The sequence below is a fragment of the Mercenaria mercenaria genome, chromosome 14 (assembly GCF_021730395.1).
Source record: "Mercenaria mercenaria strain notata chromosome 14, MADL_Memer_1, whole genome shotgun sequence".
Lineage (NCBI taxonomy): Eukaryota > Metazoa > Mollusca > Bivalvia > Venerida > Veneridae > Mercenaria > Mercenaria mercenaria.
The window spans coordinates 67,285,376-67,309,027 of NC_069374.1; the positions used below are offsets into that span (position 1 = coordinate 67,285,376).

The 23,652-nt window shown below is 37.9% G+C and overlaps 2 protein-coding genes across 5 annotated transcripts in view; one reads left to right on the plus strand and one right to left on the minus strand.

Annotated features, from left to right (window-relative positions):
• Positions 1-23,652, minus strand: part of LOC123527773 (uncharacterized) — a 188,998-nt gene that overhangs the window by 150,753 nt on the left and 14,593 nt on the right. The gene's annotated exons all lie outside the window — the stretch shown is intronic.
• LOC123526978 (endothelin-converting enzyme homolog) overlaps positions 1-23,652 on the plus strand; it is a 154,068-nt gene that overhangs the window by 51,537 nt on the left and 78,879 nt on the right. For all 4 annotated transcript variants that reach the window (XR_008367158.1, XM_053523775.1, XM_053523774.1 and 1 more), the window contains one exon: positions 9,545-9,631. Coding sequence is in view for 3 of the 4 variants with exons in the window: in XM_053523775.1 (XP_053379750.1) it covers positions 9,545-9,631 (87 nt within the window). In the remaining variant the exon portion in view is untranslated. The remainder of the gene's footprint in view (positions 1-9,544; positions 9,632-23,652) is intronic.

The window sequence follows — 23,652 nt, forward strand, 5'->3', positions numbered from 1 at the left end:
TTGATGGTATCTAGGTCAGGTTTGAAACTGGGTCACGTGGGGACAAAAACTAGGTCAGTAGGTCTAAAAATAGAAAAACCTTGTGACCTCTCTAGAGGCCATATTTCTCAATGGATCTTCATGAAAATTGGTCAGAATGTTCACCTTGATGATATCTAGGTCAAGTTTGAAACTGGGTCACGTGCGGTCAAAAACTAGGTCAGTAGGTCTGAAAATAGAAAAACTTTGTGACCTCTCTAGAGGCCATATTTTACATGGGATCTTTATGAAAATTATTTAGAATGTTCACCTTGATAATATCTAGGTCAAGTTCGAAACTGGGTCACGTGCGGTCAATAACTAGGTCAGTAGATCTAAAAATAGAAAAACCTTGTGACCTCTCTAGAGGCCATATTTTTCAAGAGATCTTCATGAAAATTGATCAGAATGTTCATCTTGATGATATCTAGGTCAAGTTCGAAACTGGGTCACATGCGGTCAGAAACTAGGTCAGTAGGTATTAAAATAGAAAAACATTGTGACGTCTCTAGAGGCCATATTTCTCAATGGATCTTCATGAAAATTGGTAAGGATGTTCAGCTTGATGATATGTAGGTCAAGTTCGTAACTGGGTCATGTGCTGTCAAAAACTAGGTCAGTAGGTCTAAAAATAGAAAAACCTTGTGACCTCTCTAGAGGCCATATTTTTCATGAGATCTTTCATGAAAATTGGTCAGAATGTTCACCTTGATAATATCTAGGTCAAGTTCGAAAGTGGGTCACGTGCCTTCAAAAACTAGGTCATTAGGTCAAATAATAGAAAAACCTTGTGACCTCTCTAGAGGTCATATTTTTCAATGGATCTTCATGAAAATTGGTCAGAATTTTTTATCTTGATGATATCTAGGTCACATGTGCTCAAAAACTAGGTCACTATGTCAAATAATAGAAATAACGACGTCATACTCAGTTCAACACTGGGTCATGTGGGGATAGGTGAGCGATTCAGGACCATCATGGTCCTCTTGTTTTAGAATATTTTGGTAAAGTCTGATATTGAAAGTGTAAGTTATAGATAATTTATTAACTTTCTAATGCTATTAAGTTTGCCAGATCGGAGCGCAGCATAGTGAAGGCAAAACCTAATGCATTAGAATGTCAATAAGTGGATCTATAACCGACTTATAGTTAAAAACGCCTCTTTTTGTCAATCAGTAGAAAGATATTCTTTTAATTTGCACATTAATTTGTACATAGTGACTTTTTACAACATCTTATTAGCTCACCTGTCACAAAGTGACAAGGTGAGCTTTTGTGATCGCGTGGCGTCCGTCGTCCGTGCGTGCGTGCGTGCGTAAACTTTTGCTTGTGACCACTCTACAGGTCACATTTTTCATGGGATCTTTATGAAAGTGGGTCAGAATGTTCATCTTGATGATGTCTAGTTCAAGTTCGAAACTGGGTCACATGGGTTTAAAAACTAGGTCAGTAGGTCTAAAAATAGAAAAAGCTTGTGACCTCTCTAAAGGCCATATTTCTCAATGGATCATCATGAAAATTGGTGAGAATGTTCACCTTGATGATATCTAGGTCAAGTTTGAAACTGGGTCATGTGCGGTCAAAATCTAGGTCAGTAGGTCTAAAAATAGAAAAACATTGTGACCTCTCTAGAGGTCATATTTTTCATGGGATCTTTATGAAAGTTGGTCAGAATGTTCACCTTGATGATATCTAGATCAAGTTCGAAAGTGGGTCACGTGTGGTCAAAAACTAGGTCAGTAGGTCTAAAAATAGAAAAACCTTTTGACCTATCTAGAAGCCATATTTTTCATCAGATCTTCATGAAAATTGGTCAGAATGTTCATCTTGATGATATCTAGTTGAAGTACGAAACTGGGTCACGTGGTTTCAAAAACTAGGTCAGTAGGTCTAAAAATAGAAAAACCTTCTGACCTCTCTAGAGGCCATATTTCTCAATGGATCTTCATGAAAATTTGTCAGAATGTTCACCTTGATGATATCTAGGTCATTTTGAAACTGGGTCATGTGCGGTCAAAAACTAGGTCAGTAGGTCTAAAAATAGAAAAACTTTGTGACCTCTCTAGAGGCCATATTTTTCATGGGATCTTTATGAAAATTAGTCAGATTGTTCACCTTGATGATATCTAGGTCAAGTTTGAAACTGGGTCACGTGCGGTTAATAACTAGGTCAGTAGGTCTAAAAATAGAAAAACCTTGTGACCTCTCTAGAGGCCATATTTTTCATGAGATCTTCATGAAAATTGATCAGAATGTTCACCTTGATGATATCTAGATCAAGTTCGAATCTGGGTAAAGTGCAGTCAAAAACTAGGTCAGTAGGTCTAAAAATAGAAAAAACCTTGTGAACTCTCTAGAGGCCATATTTCTCAATGGATCTTCATGAAAATTCGTGAGAGTGTTCAACTTGATGATATCTAGGTCAAATTCAAAACTGGGTCAGATGCTATCAAAAACTAGGTCAGTAGGTCTAAAAATAGAAAAACCTTGTGACCTCCCTAGAAGCCATATTTTTCAATGGATCTTCATGAAAATTAATGAGAATGTTCATCTTGATGATATCTAGGTCAAATTCGAGACTGGGTCATGTGCGGTCAAAAACTAAGTCAGTAGGTCTAAAAATAGAAAAACCTTGTGACCTCTCTAGAGGCCATAGTTTTCATGAGATCTTCATGAAAATTGGTGAGAATGTTCACCTTGATGATATCTAGGTCAAGTTCAAAAGTGGGTCACGTGCCTTCAAAAACTAGGTTATTAGGTTAAATAATAGAAAAACCTTGTGACCTCTCTAGAAGTCATATTTTTCAATGGATCTTCATGAAAATTGGTCAGAATTTTTTATCTTGATGATATCTAGGTCACATTATGCTCAAAAACTAGGTCACTGTGTCAAATAATAGAAATAAAAATGTCATACTCAGTTCAAAACTGGGTCATGTGGGGATAGGTGAGCGATTCAGGACCATCATGGTCCTCTTGTTAAAAGTTTGGTTTCTGCTTTATTTTGCAAAGGTGACTTTGTGAAGTTTTAAGATTTGAATTTGAATTTCCCTGGGAGGTGTGGCCAACATTGTCTGTACTCAAAATCATGCGGATGACTTAGATCTAATTATAAACACAGTAGACGACTCATTTATCGAGTAGTTTGTAGAACACAATATTACATTCTTATTCAATGAAAATATAAAATGCGACCTGTGTAACTTTATGCACTCTGGTTTATTTTGGACCAGTAGAGGTTAATTGACCTCCGGTTTACATTTGAATTTAATGGACAATAGGAAAATTTGGATATATATAGATAGCAGCAAACAGTGCACTTCCAGGTCAATGTTGTTTTTAAATCACGGAGTTAATACAAAGAGTGATAGGTACAGAAAGGTAAAACTTGAACTACGAAAGTACAGCTTGCATTATAAAAATAAGAGAAAAAAAAACAAACATAATTAATTTTTAACTCGACTATTCGAAGAATAAGTAGAGCTATCCTACTCACCACGGCGTCGGCGTCACACCCTGGTTAAGTTTTTTGTACCAGTCCACATTTTGACAAAGTCTTTTGAGATAAAGCTTTGAAACTTTCAACACCTGTTTACCATCACCATGTCCAGTTATAGGCAAGAGTACATAACTCTGTCAAGCATTTAATCCTGATTAAACGGTCTCAACAGTTTTGTCATCTGTTCTGTCAACCCTTTGTTTTCTGTTCACTGCACAAGCTTGACAAAAAACTGATTGTTTACCTCCTTTTATAATTCCCTCTCATAGTTTTAATACTTTTCTTTGCCAAACTATTTAATATATACGAATATGGCAGAATACTGTTAAATCTGGAGTTTTCACCATTTTAGCAGGGAACAATATAAGTTTTCATGTGATTATAACATAAACCTTAATAAAAATATTACTTTCCATTTACAATTAACAATTATTTACCTTGTGGATACAAGTTCTGAAAGTCTTTTCTTTCCTAATTAACCAAAGGTGTTAATTCCAGAATGTATTAAGTGATCATATTTCATTTGCGCCTTTAATTATTAACATAATTTGTTACTTCTAGAATGGTTTAAGTGCACTTGTATCGTTTTGGCACATTTTTTACCTTACATAATATATCAAAATGTATACCGCCAGAAGGAACTAAGTGCACTTAAATCCTTCTGGTTTTCATGTTAATGCGCTTATAACGTTCTGGCATACAACAATACTGATGATAAGCACTTATTGCGATATGGTTCCCTTTGATATCTTAGGTTTTATACCTTATATGGTGCCAGAGATAAGGGCAAAAGAAGGAGCTTTAAAAAAGGTATTAAAAAGTCTAAAAAAGTGATTTTCAGTAAAACGTGGACTTATACCGTTCTGGCTTTAACCCCTCGGTTTGTAGTAACCCTGTCGACCGGGAGGAAACCAGACGCGCCTGTAAAGCACCACATCATTACTCCACGGTTTGCTGTGGAAGCAACAATCAGCACCACACAAACGCAAGGGATACCACAGTACACCAAAGTAAACCAAACACCCCCATAACTCGACGGTTGGCTGTCAAAGTAATGAGGAATATTTAGCGTACCAACGGAGCCAGGCAACATACTGTGATTCTAAGCAAAGCGAGCAAGGCTACAGTACACCACAATATTTAGCGGACCAACGGAGCAAGGCAACGTACTGTGATTCTAAGCAAAGCGAGCAAGGCTACAGTACACCACAATATTTAGCGGACCAACGGAGCAAGGCTACAGTACACCACAGTAAATTAAACATTCCCCATAACTCGAGGGTTGGCTGCCAAAGTAATGAAGGAATATTTAGCGGACCAACGGAGCAAGGCAACATACTGTAATTCTAAGCAAGGCAACTATACTATAATGAGCAAGGCTATGACATAAGCAAGGCTATGACACATTTAAGCAAGGCTAGTCAGATATTGCCAAAGCACTAGAGCAATACCTTTTACACAGTAACATCCATACTATGACAATGTTCGTAAGCACGCCCGATCACCCCCGCGGTCGACAGAATTTTTCTCGGCCCTTAATATATTAGGAGTGACATCAGTATAAAGATAAAGAAGATTAATTTGAATTTTAGATTCACTTTAAATAAATTCTTATCAGTATAACTAAAATGTCTATATTTTTTTTTCTTTTTTCTTTTGGTCCTCAATGCATAACTTGGTAAATTGTCATCTAGGTTTCTCATCATCAGCCATCTGGAAAAAGTTATTACCAAATTGGATTTGTCTGTTTCACGATTGATTTGTAGCCCAGGAATCTGTTCAGTTCTGTATCTGTGAAAGGTGCCTGCATTCTGTTCACTTCCAATGTTAACATCCAAATGGCAGCATATCATCTGTAACATAAGTACTTCACAGAACAGTTAGATTGCCATAGCAGAATTTAAAATGCGATAATATAATTAGTTTTAGCATAACAACAGAAATTTTTATTATTGGGGTGTGGCGGGTGGGCAGTTTAACATCGATCTGAAACGCTAGCCAGTACACCTTAAATTCAACTGTGAATATTGCACGTGATCCGAAGTTAATATAACGCTTGAGTGGTTCCCAGACGCTAAGGCATTCATCATTACTCTATTGTGTTTAGACAGGTAACCAATAAATCACAAAACCAGATTACTAGACAACAACGACAGTTTCTAGTTTACACACCTAGCAACAAGATAACCATTCATTTCATGAGAAAATAAATGTAATTATTTTTAGGCAAAATGATTTTTATTATTTTACTACCCGAAATTCTACACAAGAAACAACTGCAATATTCACAGTTTACTACATGTTTATTTGTACATTTAGGTATTATGACATTCACATAGGCTATACTGATTATAGGTGCATATGATACTGCAAGCAACAACTTTAATTATGTAATTCACATATATGAAAGTTATTATAAATAGTATGGCAAAGTTTGGCCACTCCATTGTTTGTAGTAACCCTGTCGACCGGGAGGAAACCAGACGCGCCTGTAAAGCACCACATCATTACTCCACAGTTTGCTGTGGAAGCAACAATCAGCACCACACGAACGCAAGGGATACCACAGTACACCAAAGTAAACCAAACACCCCCATAACTCGACGGTTGGCTGTCAAAGTAATGAGGAATATTTAGCGTACCAACGGAGCCAGGCAACGTACTGTGATTCCAAGCAAAGCGAGCAAGGCTACAGTACACCACAATATTTAGCGGACCAACGGAGCAAGGCAACGTACTGTGATTCTCAGCAAAGCGAGCAAGGCTACAGTACACCACAATATTTAGCGGACCAACGGAGCAAGGCTACAGTACACCACAGTAAATTAAACATTCCCCATAACTCGAGGGTTGGCTGCCAAAGTAATGAAGGAATATTTAGCGGACCAACGGAGCAAGGCAACGTACTGTAATTCTAAGCAAGGCAACTATACTATAATGAGCAAGGCTATGACATAAGCAAGGCTATGACACATTTAAGCAAGGCTAGTCAGATATTGCCAAAGCACTAGAGCAATACCTTTTACACAGTAACATCCATACTATGACAATGTTCGTAAGCACGCCCGATCGCCCCCGCGGTCGACAGAATTTTTCTCGGCCACAATAAATTTGCCAAAATTTATCCCCCAAAAATTCTGAGTAAGATTTCTTAAATCAAATATAGTACTTTTATCACAATTATATTTGTTCTATAAACGAACCTAATTGAACCATGTAACTTTAAATATAAATAAATTGGCAACTTAACAGACATGACATGCACGGCAAATCTTGCCAACATCACGTGCAGATTAAATGAAATCACGTTAAACCTGTGTATAAGACCTTTTTATCTAGAAAGAACTTTTAACCAAATCGTTGTTTTCGTGATAATGGTGTATAATACAACTCAGGTTTCAACCTTTGAACGAAATAAGTAATAGATTAGGTAAAATTTATTTGCTTTGAATACAAATTTGAGTTAAAGAATTATGTCCCAATCAATCAATTTAAAATCTGAATCCAACCTCTTACCCCATTAATTTAGGCAATAAAAACTGTCTCCTTTCAACGAGTTCGGAAATTAGTCGTATTAGACATGACGATATAATACAATTCACTTCTATACAAATCTTAATAGTACATACAATAGATTTCCTCGGTCCAGTAGCACCAACAAACCATTCTATAAATAGATTGCACAATCGCACTGAAGTCCCATTACGAATAAATGGTCAGGCAAGCACGTTTCTATTTCAATATTACACTTCGCTTCGGTTAGCGACACACTTCTCTGACTGACATAATCTGACCTAATTTTAACTTTGTAATCGTGTTTGAATATCTATAAATAGTTTCCTCAAAACAAAGTCAATGTGTTGCCTTCATATTTGCGTGACTAAATGAAATGTTTTCTTTGAAAAACTTGTATTTATCTCATATTTTTGTATGTATATAAACTGAGAACTTATGAATAAACTTGAAACTTATATGGTGTTTCAAAATCTTAACACGCACACGAATACAAATTCAATCCAATGCCTATAAATGACGTTGACATGTCTGTCTTTAGTAAAAGTATCAGTTAAGTTTTGTCAATTCAAAGAAATATTTAATGTATTTAGACTTAAATTGTTTATATAGCAAATTCGGTAATGATGATCTTAATCCAACAAATTTTGCGCGATCCCAGGAATTATTGAGATAAGTTTTCATAATGGACAATATCCTACTCGCTAAGATTGCCCCGTCATAAACATAAAAGAATCTGAACATCGAATAATTTTGACTAATTTGTAAATTCTACATATACTGATTTAAAAACCCGTTTTGACCCTGCCAACACTTACACAATGGTGTGTCGCATTTCTAAAAGAATTCCAGAAGTATTAGACTGCGGCTACAATTGACCTTTATTAAGCAGAAGCTTAAAACTGGTTTGCTCTTTTGATGTCTGATGTGACTTACAAACATCGAATACCAATTATCGTGATACAAATTTATATCGTTGACATGTGTTATATGATCTATTCAGAAATGATTTGGTGTTGACAATTCGCCTACTCAGACCAGACCAAAAATAAGACGATTTTTTTTTTAAATATATAACTTAGCGGACAACTGGTATAGATCAACTAAACCCAGTATTACCCGTTCCTGTGACAACCTTCTAAATTCGCTACACAAATGGTAAACTTGTCCTGAACAGCCAAGTATGTTGTAATAGAATTTGATAATTTAAAAGAAATGTTAAGAACAATATTATACGCGATGTTGGAATTGGCCTAAAACCTACCAGCTTACCTTATATTTGAAATTAAACAGTGGATCTTAAATTCTTATTATTTGAATGCACGTGGACTCGTATACATTAATGAGATCATTCAGGGGCAGATTTGAAAGTACTTCCAAATCATAAATTTTGACTAGTGAATTTGCTGATTTTAAGATCCCGATAGAACTATGCTGTGTAACCTGGTCAGACTTGTGCAGGTGCCTACGTTTCACGCATGCCGGCGGATTCTCCCGGTCCTGTGCTACTTATCGCAGGATGACAGCCGGTGATTGTAAGCGCATGTATGATAAAAACTTACTTGAACATCAATTGACATAAAGCTACTAGTATAAATAATAAAACAAATTTATCTACTATCTAAGACGTTAGTTTTTCTTTACAATCTTTCTGCCCAGTTCCGATAAACTCGTCCAAACTTAACCCGCATACTCATGATACTGGGCCATTCACTATTTAGACAATTCAACGGTCCCTTTTAGATTCCAAGGCGAGATTAATGTAAGACCCTCTGCAAATATGCTATTTGCTAGAACTAAATGTGCAAAGTGTCCTCGTCCTATGCAACGTGACGTCACTAACTTGCTCTACGAGCACCTTGCAAATAGTTAGCGGAAATGCTATTTGTGAATCTCGTGTTTTGGAAGTACCAGAAAAACAAATTTTACAGTTGTTAAACGAGAAACGCTAATGGTTTGGTTCGAATCTGCAAATCATAATAATTAGGGCCGCCACACCCCATATTTAGATTCTCAACAGAAGAACGGTAATTATTAGACTACAAAATTATTTGCGTGTTTCAAATCAATAACAAAAGACCTACCAGCATTTGTTTGATGCATGAGATTTATTGGAAAATCCACCGTCTTTTGTTTGCTTTCCTTGGTCATCCTCCAAACAAGCTGGCTTGCCTCTACGTTCCTGGCGCGCTCTGTATCGTCCACGTGGCATGTAGATCTAGCTATTCAATTTAACATCGATCTGAAACGCTAGCCAGTACACCTTAAATTCAACTGTGAATATTGCACGTGATCCGAAGTTAATATAACGCTTGAGTGGTTCCCAGACGCTAAGGCGTTCATCATTACTCTATTGTGTTTAGACAGGTAACCAATAAATCACAAAACCAGATTACTTGACAACAACGATAGTTTCTAGTTTACACACCTAGCAACAAGATATCCATTCATTTCGTGAGAAAATAAATGTAATTATTTTTAGGCAAAATAATTTTTATTATTTTTTTTATACAGATAACAGTTCCTAGTGAGCAGCGAAGAGATGAAGAGCAACTGTACCATAAAATGACACTTGGTGATGTTCAGAAATTAGCTCCATTTGTAAGTAACACAGGAACTGAGCACACAAAACGTGCTGTAGGGTGAGCTATTGTGGTCATTGGTTGTCTGTCGTTGGTCTCTGGCAACATTTTCCTTTAAACAACATCTCCTCCTAAACAACCAGGCCAATTTCATTGAATCTTCACAGAGATGTTCCATGGATGGTTTCCTTTAAATATTGTTCAAAGATTGGAAAGGAAAAACTTAAAAATCTTCTTGTCTAAAACTACAGGACATATTGCTTTGATATTTGGTATGTAGCATCATCTAGTAGTCTTCTACCAAAAGTGTTCATATTATCCCCCTAGGATCAAAGTGCCCTGGAGGTCACATGGTTTATATAGATTTCTTTGTAGGGAAAGACTTTGAAAATCTTCTAGTCCAAAATCACAGGGTTTGAGTTTGATTATGTTTGAGTTCTGCATGTAAATTGGGCAAATTATGACCCGTTTTGGACTTAAAAAAATCCTGGTTAAAGTTTTACATGCAAGTTACTTTATAATCTCCAAAAGTAATGCAGATATTGAATTGAAACTTCATATGATTGTGTCTTTTGGGTTATAAAACTAGTTGATACCATCAAGTCTCAAAATTTTGACCAGCGTTTTACCTTTTTGGACTTCGAAAATCCAGGTTTTACATACAGCTATAACTTAAAGACATATAGATTTGAAACTTACTTTTTATGCCCCCAAAGGGAGGCATATTAGTTTTCAACTGTCTGTCCGTTCGTTTGTTAGTTCATCACAACGTTAACTTTTTGCATGAAGGCACTTTACTCGCAAACCACTGCACCCAGGACCTTCAGCCTTCACATGCTGATAGTACTTATTGAGTACACAACCCCTACTGACTTTGGGGTCACCAGGTCAAGGCGCTGCAGGGGCATTTGTCACCATTATTGACAGCTCTTGTTATAAGTCAGTTATCAACCTCACTAGGTCAATTAAAGTTTTGCGTGCAACATGCTTCCCAACCCTCCAGATTTAATCGGGATTATCCCAATTAGGAAGCCAAAATCGATCACCCTGATCAGCATTTCAAAAACCCAGTTTGATTATTTTCCAATGTTATGTGTAATGAAAATAGCTTCTAATCAGCTTGTAAAAATATGACATAATCAATTAGCATAAACTGATCCTGTTATGGATTGTGAACTTCACCTGTCAACAAAGTATGCTCCACCTATCGTCAAATACCATTAGGATGATTTTTATTGGTCGAAAACTTTGGAAACACCAATCAAACATGGCGAAAAAAATGCCTTTAATTGATTTTGTGCATCACGGATAAAAAATGTGTGCATCATGTGTGCACAAAGTGCTCGGGGTGAGCTATTGTGATCGCTCACCGTCCAGCGTCCGTCCGTCCACACTTTCCTTTCAACAACATCTCCTCCTAAACCAACAGGCCAGTTTTGATGAAAGTTCACAGGGATGTTCCTTGGATGGTCTTCTTTAAAAATTGTTCAAAGAATTGAATTCCATGCAGAGTTCTGGTTGCCATGGCAACCAAAAGGAAAAACTTTAAAATCTTCTTCTCCAAAACCAGAAGCCCTAGAGCTTAGATATTTGGTGTGAAGCATTGCCTAGTGGACCTCTACCAATTTTGTTCAAATCATGACCCCGGGGACCCCGCCCCATGGGTCACTTGATTTTACATAGGAAAATCTTTAAAAATCTTCTTCTCAAAAACCAGAAGCCCTAGTGCTTAGATATTTGACATGTAGCATTGCCTAATGGACCTCCACTAAAGTTGTTCAAATCATGACCCCGGGGTCAAAATTGACCCCGCCCCAGGGGTCACTTGATTTTACATAGGAAAATCTTCAGAAATCTTCTAAAAATAAACCAGAAGGCCTAGAGCTTAGATACTTCACAAGTAGCATTGCCTAGCGGACCTATACAAAATTTGTTCAAATCATGACCCCTGGAGTCAAAATTGACCCCTCCCCAGGGGTCACTTGATTTTACATAGGAAAATCTTCAAAAATTTTCTAAAAATAAACCTGAAGGCCTAGATCTTAGATATTTGACATGAAGCATTGCCTAGTAGACTTCTACAAAATTTGTTCAAATCATGACCCCTGGGATCAAATTGACCCCGCCCCATGGGGTTACTTGATTGTACATAGAAAAATCTTCAAAATTTTCTAAATAAAAACAGAAGGCCTAGAGCTTAGATATTTGACATGTAGCATTGCCTAGTGGACCTCTACAAAATTTGTTCAAATTATGACCCCCTGGGTCAAAATTGAACCCGCTCCAGGGGTCACTTGATTTTACATAGGAAAATCTTCAAAAATTTTCTAAAAATAAACCAGAAGGCCTACATCTTAGATATTTGACTTGTGGCATTGCCTAGTGGACTTCTACAGAATTTGTTCAAGTCATGACCCCCAGGGTCAAATTGACCCTGCCCCATGGGGTTACTTGATTGTACATAAAAAATCTTCAAAATTTTCTAAAAAAAAACCCAGAAGGCCTAGAGCTTAGGTATTTGACATGTAGCAGTGCCTAGTTAACCTCCACAGAAGTTGTTCAAATCTTGACCCCACCCGCCCCGCCCAGGGTCAAATTGGCCCCGTTCCAGGGGTTACTTGATTAAATTTGCTAAAATTAAACCATAAGGCCTAGATCTTAGATATTTGATATGTAACATTGCCTAGTAGACTTCTACAAACTTTGTTCAAATCATGACCCTCGGGGTAAAATTGGCCCCGCCCCAGGGGTTACTTGATTGTACATAGGAAAATCTTCCAAAAAGTTTCTAAAAATCATCAGTTTGACATTTGAAACATATAGCTCATATTACTCAGGTGAGCGATCCAGGGTCATCATGACCCTCTTGTATATTTTTGAAAGTAGGCTGTCAGAACGTCTGCTCGCGGTGACAACTGCCAATATTTCATGAACATTTTTAGCTCACCTGTCACAAAGTGACAAGGTGAGCTTTTGTGATCGTGCAGCGTCCGTCATACATGCGTCCGTGCGTGCGTAAACTTTTGCTTGTGACCACTCTAGAGGTCTTATTTTTCATGGGGTCTTTATGAAAATTGGTCAGATTGTTCACCTTGATGATAACTAGGTCAGGTTCGAAACTGGGTCACGTGCGGTCAAAAACTAGGTCAGTAGATCTAAAAATAGAAAAACCTTGTGACCTCTCTAGAGGCCATATTTTTCAAAAGATCTTCATGAAAATTGGTCAGAATGTTCACCTTGATGATATCTAGGTCAAGTTCGAAACTGGGTCACGTGCCTTCAAAAACTAGGTCAGTAGGTCAAATAATAGAAAACCTTGTGACCTCTCTAGAGGCCATATTTTTCATGGGATCTGTATGAAAGTTGGTCTGAATGTTCATCTTGATGATATCTAGGTCAAGTTCGAAACTGGGTCACGTGCGGTCAAAAACTAGGTCAGTAGGTCTAAAAATAGAAAAACTTTGTGACCTCTCTAGAGGCCATACTTGTGAATGGATCTTCAGTAAAATTGGTCAGAATGTTCACCTTGATGATATCTAGACCAAGTTCGAAACTGGGTCACTTGCCTTTAATAACTAGGTCAGTAGGTCAAATAATAATAGAAAACTTGTGACCTCTCTAGAGGCCATATTTTTCAATGGATCTTCATGAAAATTGGTCAGAATTTTTATCTTGATGATATCTAGGTCAGGTTCAAAACTGGGTCACATGAGCTCAAAAACCAGGTCACTATGTCAAATAATAGAAAAAACCATTTCATACTCAGTTCAAAACTGGGTCATGCGGGGACAGGGGAGCGATTCAGGACCATCATGGTCCTCTTGTTCTTAATTTTCTGCATTAAAGGGTATTGTCATTGTAGACTTTAGTATCAGATACTGTCCAGTGCTGTTAAATTGTCTTTGCATCATCGCAGTTTGTCAAATATATTCTTTAGACTGGAGAATTTGGCAATGCTTATGAAAGTGTATCAGTATCCGGACAAAAAATTTTGGATATCCGTATTTAGCCCAGCAGGGGTTTAAGACGGGGGTATGCAGGATGAGAATCTAAAAATCAATTTTCTTCTGTTAGTTTTGACTTGTGTAATGCCGAAAAATATGTTATGGAATGTTATAAAATATAATGGCACTACTTATTATGTCCATATAATAAAACACAGTTCCAGATTATCTGTTTTATTTTTCTTCAGTGGAAAACCACACATTCAACAAATAACAATTTTCACACGGTTATCCGTAAAATATAACAATTAGAAAAAAGATTTAAGTATTAACAATTCTAGTGTTCTAGTGGAAAACCAGTGTTTCAACTTGGAAATCCAAATCTATTCTTTTCTTTTTTTTCTTTTTTCGAATCCTGCTGTCTTGAAAATATATATTTTCCCTCAACATAAAATAACTGACCAATTAAAATGACCCTTATTATGACTATAATTAACAGTATAAACTAATCAAACTCAAGAAAGCATACATGATAATAAAATGACAAGTATTTAAAATATTAAGAAGTTTTGACAGCAATCAACATCTTATCAGTCAGGAAGTCTTAACGTTTAAATTATCCAAACGATCACAATGGCCTTATCATAAATACATTTAGAAACCTTTTAGCACATTCTGGACTATCAAAGATAAAGTGCATAAATGTGTCAAAGTAGAGACAAAAATAAAGTTTTGACATCTGTCATAAAAACATAAAGAACTGTCATTACTTAAAATTTTAGCAACATAAACTTTTTTAATAATTTATCGGTATTGTAGTTTCTATATTAAAAATATTCACTTTTGTGCTAACTGATTTTTAGCTCACCAGTCACAAAGTGACAAGGTGAGCTTTTGTGATTGCGTGGCATCTGTCCATGCGTGCTTGCGTCCGTAAACTTTTGCTTGTGACCACTCTAGAGGTCACATTTTTCATTGGATCTTAATGAAAGTTGGTCAGAATGTTCATCTTGATGATAGCTAGGTCAAGCTCGAAACTGGGTCACGTGCGATCCAAAACGAGGTCAGTAGGGTCTAAAAATAGAAAAACCTTGTGACCTCCCTTGAGGCCATATTTTTCAACGGATCTTCATGAAAATTGGTCAGAATGTTCATCTTGATAATATCTAGGATAATTTTGAAACTGGGTCATGTGCGGTCCAAAACTAGGTCAGTAGGTCTAAGAAAAGAAAAACCTTGTGACCTCCCTATAGGCCATATTTTTCAATGGATTTTCATGAAAATTGGTCAGACTGTTTACCTTGATGATATCTAGGTCAAGTTCGAAACTGGGTCATGTGCAGTCAAAAACTAGGTCAGTAGGTCTAAAAATAGAAAAAGCTTGTGACCTCTCTAGAGGCCATATTTTTCAATGGATCTTCATGAAAATTGGTGAGAATGTTCATCTTGATGATATCTAGGTCAAGTTCGAAAGTGGGTCAAGTGCGGTCAAAAACTAGGTCAGTAGGTCTAAAAATAGAAAAACCTTGTAACCTATCTAGAGGCCATACTTTTCATGAGATCTTCATGAAAATTGGTGAAAATGTTCACCTTGATGATATGTAGGTCAGTTTTGAAACTGGGTCACGTGCCTTTAAAAACTAGGTCATTAGGTCAAATAATAGAAAAACCTTGTGACCTCTCTAGAGGCCATAATTTTTATGAGATCTTCATGAAAATTGGTGAGAATGTTCACCTTGATGATATCTAGGTCAATTTCGAAACTTGGTCATGTGCCTTCAAAAACTTGGTCATTAGATCAAAAATAGGAAAACCTTGTGACCTCTGTAGAGGCCATATTTTTCAATGGATCTTCATAAAAATTGATCAGAATTTTTATCTTGATGATATCTAGGCCATGTTCAAAACTGGGTCACATGAGCTCAAAAACTAGGTCAGTAGGTCAAAAAATAGAAAAAAACGACATCATAGTTCAAAACTGGGTCATGTGGGGACAGGTGAGCGATTCAGGACCATGATGGTCCTCTTATGTAACAATTTGTCTGATTTTTCACTGCACAACACTTGTATAAGGAAGATGAGCCTGGCAAAGCACACTGTGTTAATGTAGACCATAAAACCTCGGCCAAGTTCAGTAACTAGCCAAATCGGTCCAGGCGTCTTGGAGTTATGGCCCTTGAATTACCAAAAATCGGCCTTTTTACTCTTGTCCGCACTGTAATTCAAGCATTTCTCAACCGATCTTCACCAAACTTGAACTTAATGTGTTTGACTATAAGACCTCGGCCAAGTTCGATAACTAGCGAAATCGGTCCAGGCATTTTGGAGTTACGGCCCTTGAATTATCAAAAAATCGGCCTTTTTACTCTTGTCCGCACTCTAAGTCGAACATTTCTCATCTGATCTTCACCAAACTTGAACAAAATGTGTTTGACCACGAGACCTCGGTCAGGTTTGATAACTAGCCAAATCAGTCTAGGCATTTTGGAGTTACGGCCCTTGAATTACCGAAAAATCCGCCTTTTTACAATTGTCCGCTCCCTAAATCGAACATTTCTCATCCCATCTTCACCAAACTTGAACAAAATGTGTTTGGCCATAAGACCTTAGCCAAGTTCGATAACTAGCCAAATCCGCCCAGGCACTTTTGATTTATGGCCCTTGAATTACTGATTGGATCCACTCATCCAGACCATCTAATTGGATCAACTCATCTAAACCATATAGAGAAATTAGACATTTTTCATAGGGGCAGTTGTGGGAGACATATGCTTTTCTCAAAAGCATCTCTAGTTAATAAATGTTTCAAACTAGTGCATAAATACATGTTCACTGGTGTGTTTGTATTTGATTCAGTAAAGATAAAACTGTTGTATTTGGTTTTAAATCCTATTTATCATGGTCAAAACCATTAAAGGACAGCTCTTGTTATCTCAGAAGGAAGGAACAGGAGTACAGATATTAAGTAATCAACAAATAAAAAAAAATTTAAAAAAAGCGCTCTACAAATACTTATCTATTGCTATGCTTGACTTTAATTAATGAGCAAAACATTAAACATAAATCAAAAATCCGAATCAGTGCAACGGGGGATTACTTCCACATAAAAGGCTCATATAACTGCACAACAACAAGCGCAATTTACCTAATTACATGCAAAAAATGCGGCATACAATATGTGGACCAAACTGGCAATACAATACGTGAATGTTTTTATGGCCATATTGCAGACATAAGATCAGAAAATCAAGTAAAACCAGTCTCCCGCCATTTCACGTTAAACAACCATAGCACAAATGACGTCGACGTCACGATACTATTGACTACACAAAAAAACATCAACATCAGGCTCCGAACGGAAGAAACATTATAATAGCGAAATTCAAAACAAGAACTCCAGCAGGACTCAACATTATAAATTAAAATGAGCAACATCAAATTAGAAAAGAAGAAATTACCCGATGACGCATTTACCGAAATCAACAAAACCTTAAGACAATGCAACAGATGCAAAAAATTCATCAAAGGATACCTGGGCAACTTCAGACGACACTACGAAACGCACGAAAAATTTAGAATTAAATATGTATGCATCACTTGTGATAACACATTCAGCAGGAGGGAACACTTAAAAATACACACAACAGAACAACATTACACACCATTGACGCGTTTCATAACTAGATATGAGGACACTAAACCTAAACCAGCAGCAGAAAAAGTTAAACCATGGACACCGCCATTTGAAGCTACACCAAAATTTAGAACAGTTCCAGGAAGCAAACCTTGGCTGAAGGAAGAATCTACATCCAAAACAACGTCAGTTAAAAAAATCCTACACAAAATGAGAAGACCAATGCTACTGTCTCCATTACCAGAATCACCCATCCAATCAACAGACCCCTCACCATCCACCAGCAATACAAGTATAGACACTGTGTGCCAAGATGAAAGAACAACATTACTAGACATTCAAATAAGTATTTATTCAATATATGGCATTTTTGAAAAGAACTGTTAATTATCATCTACGATTTCTATAACAATTTTCACTTACACTAAATAACAACTGCTCCCTAGGACAATATTTACAATTCTATTTTTAGACATACATCACGTGACATTTGCTCCCGAATTTTTGTACCTTAGTAGATTCGTTTCTGTTATTTGTTCACCCTGATGAAGACTCCTGAAGAGTCAAAACGTCAGTCATTTTAATAAATCTGTAAATTTTAATCTGTGTTGGTTCTTAGTTCCACTATCTTATCTTACTCTTAGTATAAATCAAAACTGTTAAATTGAGCACTTAATTATGGGCACTGCAAAGTTTAGATTCCATAAAGAAAATTGTATTTATATAACAGTCTTGCATTTTTAGCTCACCTGTCACAAAGTGACAAGGTGAGCTTTTGTGATCGCGCAGCGTCCGTCGTCCGTCTGTCCGTAAACTTTTGCTTGTGACCACTCTAGAGGTCACATTTTTCATGGGGTCTTTATGAAAATTGGTCAGAATGTTCACCTTGATGATATCTAGGTCAAGTTCGAAACTGGGTCACGTGCAGTCAAAAACTAGGTCAGTAGGTCGAAAAATAGAAAAACCTTGTGACTTCTCTAAAGGCCATATTTCATGGGATCAGTATGAAAGTTGGTCAGAATGTTCATCTTGATGATATCTAGGTCAGATTTGAAACTGGGTCCTGTGCGGTCGAAAACTAGGTCAGTAGGTCTAAAAATAGAAAAACCTTGTGACCTCTCTAGAGGCCATACTTTTCAATGGATCTTCATGAAAATTGGTCAGAATGTTTACCTTGATGATATCTAGGTCAAATTCGAAACTGGGTCATATGCCTTCAAAAACTAGGTCAGTAGGTCAAATACTAGAAAAACCTTGTGACCTTTGTAGAGGCCATATTTTTCATGGGATCTGTATGAAAGTTGGTTTGAATGTTCATCTTAATGATATCTAGGTCAAGTTCAAAACTGGGTCAACTGCGGTCAAAAACTAGGTCAGTAGCAGACATGGGGTGAATTACATGAGATTGGAATGCATTAAATTACAATTACATTGCCAAAACAGTGCATTAAATTACAATTACAATTATACAGATTTCACATTTGTAATTCATTAAATTACAATTACTTTGGACATTGTAATGCATTAAATTACAATTACATTTTTTCTCAATTTTGATGATTTAATCACAATGACATACATATATGTACAATACAAAGCAGTATACATTATAGTGTCATACAAGCTATTGCATATATCTCAGAAATCAACAGTATACAATTAAAACATGCATTATTTAATAAACGATCATGTCTTGTCTTTATATAGTCAGTATTCATCAGAGATACTTATACACTGTTATACAAAGTTTGCCATCACATTTCACCATTACACTTCAATATTATAAGAGTTTCAAATATTCAAAAAATGTTTTGTCAGTGAGACACATTCTGTCTGGCCTAAACACTTTCCCAGCAATGATAAATAATCTTTCAAAAGGTGCACTGGTTGCAGGTATTGACAAATATTTGGTACTGAATGTCTACAGTAGATAATGGTAGAAGATCACCAGCTATAAAATTCATAAGTGCATTCATTGATTCCTTCTGTTTTGGGTCGCTATGACTGTATTTGGTTCCGACCTGCTATATAAAGCACACCTCAGACTCGATGGACTGTCCTGGAAATTTCGACCAACAGAGTCCAAATGAATTTCTCTGTGCTTTCTCTGAAAATATTATTATCATTATGTTTTAATCATTATTGTCAGTTTATGGTGAATGTTAAATTTTGTAGTAAAATGATACGTCTATAACATACAGTCGAACATGGGTTAAAGGCCACCTGCTGCTAACAAATACCATTATTACAAAACTTGTGTGCAAAAGACTACCAATTTAATCTACTATCTAACCGTTTTCAAAGGTTTGTTCACTTGTTAAGAGAGACTCCCTTTCAACAAAGGCCATTTTTGCTGTTCTGAGCGGCTTTACAGACAGGTCATTTTTTACCCGTGTTAAATTTTAAAATTCAAATTTGTAGCTCTTTGAAAAAAGCCCCATCAGAAAAACCTTTTTGGCCGGGGGGAGGACGGGGCTTACCCACGGAGATGAAAAAATTAGTAAGAAGAATTAATACGTCTGTTCTCTGGGGACACTGAAATCTGTCTTCTATTTGGAGAATCCCGCCCCAAAACGTTTCCGGAATAGGTACACCCACTATAATCCAACCTTTAGGAAACGCCCAAAAATTTTATCACCCCGCACAACATTTCCCCCCCCAACTTTATAATAAAGCCTCTCCGGGGGGAGAAATTTGTGAAAAATAAACCAATGAAGAAACCACACAGATTTATTAGCCTGGGAGAACTAGAAGCCCCTTTAACTGTACATGACTGGAGCAAGAACGGGACGGAACTCTTATATTGGACTAGAAGCCCAAAACTTCACTGGAACACCTTCTGATTTTTTGGGTTAGAAATCCAAGGGTTTTGGCTTCTGGCACTAGGACACTGGTGATGACGGACATAAGCCCACCTTAACGACGAGGTGCACCTTACCAACTAGAAGTCAGGCAATGGGGCTTATTACATTCGGGGGACGCCCTCTGTAAGAACACGCGGGCAACTGTGACCTAACACTCGCCCCATCTTTCGTCGGTTTTGGGGCACACTCTTGGCTCTGCAAAGATCTGTTTGGAGATGAAACCTGGGAAAACCCAAAATTTGGAAAATTGGCCCCGGGGACTCCAAAAGAAGCGTTTTCGTCGATACTTCAAGTGCTCAACCTTTTCGGGTTTGAACACTCGACCAAGTTGGTAAATCCAAAATAAGTTTTTGGGGAAATATCTCCACCATCTCTGTATCACATACGGGTTCCCGGAACAGTGTAGTGAATGGGGTGTTTTTTGTCTACCTTCTGTTGAAAAAGGGAAACAATGAAACTTCTGTACCACAATTCCCTTTCCCCCACGGAAATGAATAATCAATATTGATGGTCTTCAAAAAGGCATACTTTTCCAGAAAACCCCTGAACGACCAGAATTTTTTTGGCTCGAATGATCGGCCCACTCGCCGAGGCTTTTACACGAGGTTCTGAAAAAGCCTCGATAACGCATCGTTCCACATCAATTACGTACGCGTTCTTTGCTTTTTGGATGAAACCCAAATAGAAACTTTCATTCCCGGCAGTCTAGAACATTGTTCAAGGGATAGCTTCTAGACGCAAACGCGACTTTCCAACAAATTTGACCTTTTTATCTGCTCTAGGGGAACAAATTAAATGAAAACCGGGGTTTTCCGGCGGGATTAATTTTAAACTTGCGACGTTCTGTCCGGGGAAAAATGGCTGTCGAAGGCTGCGGGTGGGGCGTACTTTGGGCTTAAACCTGGGGCGGTTTTCGCGTATCCTGGCACGGGATAGTAGTCCCCAATACGCCCTCTCTCGCGTCCAGTTTGCAACAATCCGACAGCTTTCCAAAAAAGGGGCATCCTGGTAAATTCTGGTTCCAATAAAAATTACAGGAACGGTATCCGCAAAACTGCAAAAACCGGCCTGGCTTCTTTTGTCAGGTTTTACCTCGTGTACAGCCGTACGAGCATTCTCGAAAACAACGAAGAAACCAAAACAACAGGCCTACCCAAAAGCCTTTAAAAGCTTGATTTAAAGCATTTCCCCCCCCGAGAACTTGTTCATCACAGTCTGACCTTTCGTGAAAACCCGGGGCACAGTATTTGAAAGCGTGTACCTTCATATAGCTTTTTGGGTTTTTTGTACAGCCAGGTACCCCAAGGTCGGAACGACTTTTTACCCGGGGATTTTCTTTTTTCCCTCTCCTTTTCTCTGACCATGCAGAAATCACGTCTTCTTTTTTCTTCAGAACTGTTGTAATAAACCAAAGTTTCTAGGGGGACTGCAGTAGCGTCTCTCCGGGCCACAGTCGCTTTTTGTAATAAAGGGTCATACCCAAGGCCAAAGTCACGTGGCGTTCAACATCCTAAAACCCGGGTTCGATCGATGATCTTGGGCCTTCTCATTCCATTCTTCCCCCCGCTAGAAGCCCCACTGGGGTTACGGGAAAAGTGGCCTCGATTTTGCAGGGATAAGCATCCCGTCGGGGGGGTATAACGAACTGAAGCCCGGGTCATCCTGGAACTTAAAGGGTCAAAATCTTTTTTTCTGCCCCTTCCCTCTTTGTCCTAAAGTTCTTCGAGTGCCTTCGGGTTCAAGTCTATTCTCTCCAGATGTCCAGATGAGGAGAGAAGCCCTCTTTGGCTTCTTTGCCTTTAAACTTTTTCTTTTGGATGTCTAGAAAGGACTAAAACCCCCTCTCGGGTCTTCCTTGTTTTAGATCTTTTGGGAAGCTTTAGGAGACTTTGGTTTGGCGACTTCCTGGGGAGGTGCTTTTACCGGGAAAAACCCTGGATTTCCGCCATCTGGAGACCCCGGGGACGACTTTGGCAGTAGCTGTGGGGAATCTGCCTGCTGATCCATTTCCAGGGTTGTTTTGGATTGCTGCAGTTTCTGTATTAGACGGGACTCTTGGTACGCAAAAGTTCGTCTTCGTTTAATTTCCAAAACCCAATCATCTTCAAAACACTTTCGTCTCCTACTTCTTTTTCCAACGTTTTTACTGATTTTGAAGTTGGAAAGTACGGATCCCTTTTCCCCTTTTTTGTTGGATCATATACTTTTCCAGGGGTTTGGTAGATGGGGGAGCTTCCAAACTTTTTGCTTATCCAACCCCTTTGGCTACTGGAAGGTCAACAACTGTGTGCTGCCCTTTAGCCCCTGTTGAGCCTTCTTTTGTTTCTGGTGGCATCTTTTTTTTCCCTTTCGAAATTTTTAACCATTTTCAACGGGGTGTTTACAGAAGACAGCCTTTTCCCCCCCTGCCAATCTTTGGGCAAATTTAAAGGGTTTCTTGACGAAGTCATCGGCGAAAAAAGACAGACCCCTTTCTGGGTGTTCTTCAACGTGGTCAGGAAGTCCTTGACGTTACTTATGGTACACCATATCTGAAAAGTACAAAAAAATGACTTACATGATTTAGCTCCCCCTTTATCATTTTTTTTTGGCCCTTACTCCCTTTGCACTTATATTTATCAATGCAAACGTCTGTCCGGGATGTTGATACAAGACCGTGGAACCATTCATCACAAATCACACTGTATCATAATCTCCGTTCCAGGTTTTTCCTGCAATACAATACAAATCGTTATCTCACACTGTCATCTTGCGTAAAATCTGTGTAATCAGGTGATTCCTTGTATTTCGTAACCCCAGGGGATCTTTCATCCTTGAAAGGCATCATTCTGTCGGGGTTTGTTACGAAACGCATTCCGCAATTTACCCGATACAAATATGATTGATCTTTTTTCATGATAGCGGGCCCTTTTCCCCAAGGGCGACAAGTTTGCGAATTTCCCTTTCTTGCTCGTACTAAAGATACACAATGTCCCCTTTTTAGAAAAAGGGTCTTAAAAAAATTTTTTTAAATCGTAGTCCCCTTCATGCGCTTAAACATGTTTTCAGAGTTTCCTCGCACTTCGTGTGCTTTCTGGAGTTTGAAACAAATTAAAAAACATATTCACCAATTCTTCAGATTTTTCTCTTTGGCTTTTGGAAACATTACTGACTGTTTTCACCTCTCTTCCCAACTTTAAACATTTTGGTGAAAAACCCCGTACTTCTTTTTCCGAAGCCCTTATAGCGCGCTACTTTTGGGGATGTTTTGGCCCCTTTATCTTGCTTTACCAATAAAACATCTAAAGCATCCATACCAAAGGTTAAACCTTTCAAATGTCCTTCAAGACGGTCGTACGGCGTTGTCCTTGTTTTTGAATGTGTTGTTTTTCAAAAGGTCCAAAAAATTTACCAAAAAAATTGCCCCCTTGGGTCTGTATGGATCGAATGGAAAGCCAAATACAAAGAACTCATCGAGGGCTGCCTTGGCAAAACTTCAGCTCTCTTGAAGGTAGTGGCCCGCACCAACCCACTGGAAACTGGTCTAAAATCATCAAAAAATGTTCTTTTTTCCCCGTTGATCTTTGGAAATGTCCCAAAATCTATAGCACACGTTCCA